This window comes from Macrobrachium nipponense, chromosome 36 (genome assembly GCF_015104395.2).
Source record: "Macrobrachium nipponense isolate FS-2020 chromosome 36, ASM1510439v2, whole genome shotgun sequence".
Lineage (NCBI taxonomy): Eukaryota > Metazoa > Arthropoda > Malacostraca > Decapoda > Palaemonidae > Macrobrachium > Macrobrachium nipponense.
In genome coordinates this window covers 46,716,909-46,723,505 of record NC_087220.1, presented here as the reverse complement: position 1 = coordinate 46,723,505, position 6,597 = coordinate 46,716,909, and the positions used below count along the sequence as shown (strand labels likewise).

Below are 6,597 nucleotides of genomic sequence, written 5' to 3'. Positions count from 1 at the left end.
TTGGTATTTTAGAGACTGCTGTCTCTCTCTTCAGGTAAGTAACGAATAAGAAAAGTTCCACAATAGGCAGTATTTATACCAAGAGAAATCCACAGGTAGCCATTTTAGTACTAGGTCACCTCTGCTGATAATTTCTCATTAACCTTCTTTAGCATTGGTGGAAGAGAGATTTTATCTATGATATAGAATCCCAGGTGCCCTTTGAGATGTTCATTATTACCTGTCTTTGCTTTATTCAATGTTGCGCTGACCTATCATCAGGCTTTGGCACCAACATTTGCTGCTATAAATATATGTCAAAAATTCCAGTTTATTTTGTAAAGATGCAATACTTTGCCAGAGCACTTAGTCATTTTAACGATCCTAATCAGATTTTTTTTCATAAGTTGTAACTTGTGTAACGGCAACTTGTATTCTTTGCAATAGTAAAGAAACAAACTCGGTGGTTCGTCTCGCTTAAACACTCCTCAGACTGATATTACCAATCCAGAACTACAAATTTATACATAAAACATAGAAACAGATTGCAGAACGAATCATCTAGAAGAGAAAAGCAGGTAAGAGAACATACACATGAACTCTATACAAGTCTTCTAACAATATCACTGCATTGGTCTTTTCTGGAAAGGATGTACAAGTACCCTTTCATTTTCAAATATGACACGAGAAGGTACTCAGTCTACAAAGGTTAAAATGACCATGTTGGCAAACCCACTTGATGGGACTTGAGAGTATTACAAGATAACAATCACTTCCACCCTAATCACATTATGGGTATGCCTTGAGTACTATACTTTCCGCTTCGGGGCTCACTCCCGCATGCCGCCGGCATACGGGAGACACTTTCGGAAATACCGCTCGGGCGTTTAAGGGTTAAACCTGGAGTTACAACATCTAGGTTGATTGACACCAAAATCATTTTAGATGGAAACAAAATAAAATTTAAAATAAAATTTTAATATAAAAAAATATCTACGGGAGTCACTTTCGGAACATACCGGCTCGGCGTTTAGGCTTAAACCTGGAGTCACAACATCAGGTTATTGACACCAAAATCATTTTAAAGGGAACAAAATAAAATTTAAAATAAATTTTATATAAAAATACTAAAATATCTAAACAAACAATATAATTCCTCATAATCTATGTATCCTAATTATAATCTAAATTTTGTTGAGGCGGCGCATCTCCCACATAGATACATAACTGATCTATATTACATCTTTTCGGACAATTGTAGGCTAGAACAAAATTACCTTCTGTCACATCCACAAAAATAGGAACCTATGTCTCAAATTCCTAAGTCTGAGACATTCAATCAGCAAAATGTCTCACAGTTCCCACAAAATGGAGGATTTTCATGGGACATCTAAAACTCATGAGGTGAATCTTGTACATCCAATCCTCAATCTGAACACAACATCGTTTCCTATCTACTTGGCAGATAGGTATATGACCAAGGGGAGACTGATGATACAATACTGCGCATTTCTAGATTGGTTAAAATATCCTCCCACTGGGGACCTGCCAACATTTTTTTATCGTGGCTACTACAGAATATAAATCCCAATATGGTAGTTAGCATCTTGTGGGTTCTCAGGAGCAGATTGCCAACTTTGCAAGTGGTATTTTACAGACTGCTGTCTCTCTCTTCAGTAAGTAACGAATAAGAAAAGTTCCACAATAGGCAGTATTTATACCAAGAGAAATCCACAGGTAGCCATTTTAGTAGGTCACCTCTGCTGATAATTCATTAACCTTCTTTAGCATTGGTGGAAGAGAGATTTTATCTCATGATATATGAATCCCAGGTGCCCTTTGAGATGTTCATTATACTGTCTTTCTTTATTCAATGTTGCGCTGACCTATCAGGCTTTGGCACCAACATTTGCTGCTATAAATATATGTCAAAAATTCCAGTTTATTTTGTAAAGATGCAATACTTTGCCAGAGCACTTAGTCATTTTAACGATCCTAATCAGATTTGTTTTTTTTCATAAGTTGTAACTTGCGTAACAGCAACTTGTATTCTTTGCAATAGTAAAGAAACAAACTCGGTGGCTTCGTCTCGCTTAAACACTCCTCAGACTGATATTACCAATCCAGAACTACAAATTTATCCACATAAAACATAGAAACAGATTGCAGAACGAATCATTCTAGAAGAGAAAAGCAGGTAAGAGAACATACACATGAACTCTATACAAGTCTTCTAACAATATCACTGCATTGGTCTTTTCTGGAAAGGATGTACAAGTACCCTTTCATTTTCAAATATGACATGAGAAGGTACTTCAGTCTACAAAGGTTAAAATGACCATATGGCAAACCCACTTGATGGGGACTTGAGAGTATTACAAGAATACAATCACTTTTCCACCCTAATCACATTATGGGTATGCCTCGAGTACTATACCAGAACAGTTATCCCCTGGAATCCATGATCCAGTCCTGCAGAATAGTTCCTCCCAAAAACTCAGATCCAAACATTATCGGGCAGTTGATGGTCCCCACTATTTAACTTCAGATTTAAACCCACCCATTCCCAGCTATATCTTTTCCTATTTGTCAGGTCAGATAAATTTTACAATAAGTGGAAAATTGCAAAATAATATCCCAAATAAATACATCAAAATATATATGACACTCTTGGGACTCAAAACATGGCAACTAATTCTTGGGTTCAAGGGCCCACTAACCCTGTCAAGGTGGTCCCCTCAACGAGGGGGGATTGAGGATAAGAATCAAGGTAGGAGTACTTCTTTTTATTTGGAAAAATTCATTTTAATACGTGACCAAGGTTAAGGTTACCTTTTCAGAGTCCTTAAATGCAGATTTATCAGGTTCTCCTTCCTCATGGGATGGAGGATTTGCATCCAGCAAACCCTTACTAACATCAACACGCCTCAGGGATTTTCTTGTTTCTGGGCCACTCTGAAACAAAATAAAATCAGAGTTTGTCAATAACACCTACTCATAAAAGTACGTAGTAAGTACAAAAATCTTCACTTAACTCACTTCTTGTAACAAATGTTTGTCACGACATAACAATAAATATAGGGAAAGTCCCAACTTCCAAGGAAAGACACTGAAGTTATAATAACGAAAACAATAAAAAATGTGACCAAAAGAAGTTTACCTTATCAGGCTTGTTATTTACAGATTTGTCAGGTTGTCCTTCCTGATGGGGGTAGAGAGTTGACATCATCACTAAGGCTCTTTTCTGGAGCACTCTGAAACAGAATCAAATCAAAGTTAACAATAAAACCCCCAGTCATAAAAGTATGTAGTAAGTCATAAATCTTTACTTCACTAGCTTCCTTGTGACAAATGTCACTCATGGTGTAACTCAAGTTTTTACTTCAAAAAAATGACAAAGTTTTTATACCAATTGTATTTTTCATAGCTAACAAACCTGAGGTCTTAACAATAGAATATTTTCCAAGCGGCAGATGGTAACTGGTTTAAACAATCTCTGACTGTAAAGCAGTCTGTGAGATCTGGCAACGCCTGTGAGAACAAGGTGAAAGTTAGTCAGAAACCACACATTCAAACCTCATGACACACCAGTCTTTTCCTAACCGTCTTGGGGAGTAGATGCTTAGGCTTTCCTCTCCTCCCAAGCCCATTTTTTCTGCCTCTGTTCTGTTTTTTTCAGTGTTGAGAATGTGTATTTGTTGGTATGGCTTCCCTCGAGTCTTCACAGCCTCGTCAATGCATGTGTATTCCGGAGGTCCAGTGCTCTAGGTTTTTGCAGTCGTCAACTACAGATCCCTACACAACTTGCAGTACGTGCAGAGCTCATCTTTGTACGTTGATGAATCCCTGCCAGGAATGTCGGGCTCGGCCTAAGTCGTAGTGGAGGTCGTTTTGTAAGAAGAGGGAACATCGCAAAGTTTCCACTCTTTCCTCTTGGGAGGAGGTTTTTTTCACCTCATCTGGACTTATAATTGCCAAGTTTGTAAAAACTTTAGCTCTAATAAATAAAGCAAAGGTATTTTCTTCATCAGCATTTTATTTTTATCCTTTTTTTACCTCTTGGTTTTTTATGGAGGGGTGGAATTTTAGAGAAAAATGAAAAGGGGCAAGAAGGAGGTTGAGAATTCATGGAGGGAGAGATGAAGTGAAAAACGTTGGGAACCACTGAGCTGGGCACAGGAGTGAATGGTATAATATTAGGTGGACTGATGATAGGGGACAAGGCTACAGCAGGGGAAGATAGAATGACACGATTATCTACTACACTATAAAGGTAGTACCCGGTTATTGCCACTATTATCAACTACACTATAAAGGTAGTACTCGGGTTATTGCCACGATTACCTATTACACTATAAAGGTAGTACCCAGTTATTGCCAGAGTCGGTTAATGATAATCCGTTTTATGGCAATTGTCTAAAATCTGTGATTTTCAGTGCCATAAAACCAGACTTCTGTTATTGGCAATCATAATAGTTATGCACCAATACATACTTAACACACACACCATTTAACTGGTTATCAGCACCAAAATCCAGTTATTGGCGCCATAAATCATAAGAGTTTCATTTAATGTCTATTTTCGCTTATCATGAAGCCCATCGGAATGGAAACCCCTGCTGATAACTAGGGACTGCCTGTATTTAAGAGTGGGTTCTAAACTACGAGCTCTAATTCAGACTCTAGAGGAAGCCTTCCTTTTATTAGATATCTAGTTTTTCTAAGTGAGATTACCATAACTTTCACCAACATTTGTCCCAATCTTTACATTCCTCACATGTAAGATCTTTCATACAAACTTGTCCCCTACAATTTACACAGATAGTATGAGTCAGAAGTGGCTTTGGTCCAACCTGGTTTTTTTTACACTCCTCCCTACAATACCTAATGCTGGAGGTACTGAATTACATGATAAAAATGTAAAGGAAACTTAGTTTTAATTCCTTGCTTTGCCAGCAAAAAGTAAGTGCAAACATCAGAATTACTTAAGATACAAATCTAATGAAACTGAAACTTTTAATTCTTTGCTATGGCAGTAAAATGTAAGTGCAAAAAATCAGAATATCATATGTCCTTATGAAACAAACATTTACAGTACAGTACCTTTCCTGCTACTCGAATCTTTTCTGGTAGGCGACAAATTAACACACGATATACCAGAGTTCTCATCTGCCTCTCTAACACGCTTATTTACCATTGGGCCCCGTTTTGTTTTCCCAATATTTTACCCCAAAGTTGTCATCAGAGATGTTCTGTGCAGGTGCGATGTCTGCTCTTCCACCCGATACCTGACATAAGACAAGCTAATTATATGTGAAGATGTGGTTTCATGAGAGAACGAGAGAAAAAAAATAGCAAACAAAAGCTATTACCCTTTCAATATGTTAGATTATTAGAATAAAGATGCAACTCAAAACTATTTTACAAAACAAATTGAATTGTAAAATGTGACCAAAGGTTACCTTCTCAAAGCTTTCAAATAAAAACACTCAACATCAATGATGTTCCAGAACCTTATTGCTCTGTAAGCAACATGAAACAGAATCAAATAAGAGAATCTGTCTTCAAGAAAATACCTCTGACCTAGTTAGACATCATGAGTCTTGACTTATTCACTTAAAGTCAACATTATGAGTCCCTCATTTGAGGGATAGATATCAATGTTATTGAAATTACCATAAATAAATAAATAAATAACAATACTTGGGGGAGTAGTTTCTGACATCAGAAGTACAATAGGGCCTCGATAACCGCGGGGGATAGGGGTGTCCAGAACCCCCCGTGATAAGTAAATACCCGTGTTATCATGGGTACCCCCACCCCCTTAAAAATCACTTTAAACTGCCTATTTTAATAATTAACCCACCCAAGACCACTATTTCAATGTTTATAACTGCCTACTTTAGTTCAAGCTCCAAATATGTCTTCAACTATCACCTTAAACTAAATTCAAGACATTTTCAAAAGTTATTATTTCCTATCTTCAATTTCCCCTTCATCAGATCAGCAAGCAAAAGCATATTACCTAACAATTCCTTTCTATTTTCATGATTTGGCTGCTGCACCAAACTAAAAGTAAATAGTATATATCTATTTTGTGAATGAACATATTTATGATAAAAAAAAACATTATTTACTGTAAAGATTACTCCACCCAACTATAATATTAATGTATAAACAGCAAAATACAGCAATAAAAAACTAGTTTTCTTTGTCTTTTGTTTACGTTTAGAAAGAATTATTTTGGCAAAACAATTTAGTTGCTAAAAGAAACTAATTTATTTATGGAATTATTATTATTTTTAACTTTGTACATAATAGTTTATGATATTATGATACAGTAATTCATATTTCATGGAGAGAGAGAGAGAGAGAGAGAGAGAGAGAGGAGAGAGAGAGAGAGAGAGAGAGAGAGAGCAGCTTGGGATGAGAGTAATTGTTGAATAGCTTGAGAGCGCAACTTAGGACGAGCGTACTGTTACTAGCTTAGCTCAAGAATAACATAATGAAATTTGTATTCTAAATACTTTTATGGTGATAAGAAATGAAAACGCATAGTGATATTTTTCTAGTATATGTGATTAATGTGATAATCATTGAGTCGAACTTTAAAAGTTG

The 6,597-nt window shown here is 36.4% G+C and overlaps 1 protein-coding gene across 1 annotated transcript in view; it reads left to right on the top strand.

Annotated features, from left to right (window-relative positions):
• Positions 1-4,866: 4,866 nt before the first annotated feature.
• The window catches only part of LOC135203433 (uncharacterized), a 13,627-nt gene continuing 11,896 nt past the window's right edge, over positions 4,867-6,597 (top strand). Inside the window, exon 1 of the mRNA XM_064233161.1 lies at positions 4,867-4,875. Coding sequence (XP_064089231.1) covers positions 4,867-4,875 — 9 coding nt within the window. The remainder of the gene's footprint in view (positions 4,876-6,597) is intronic.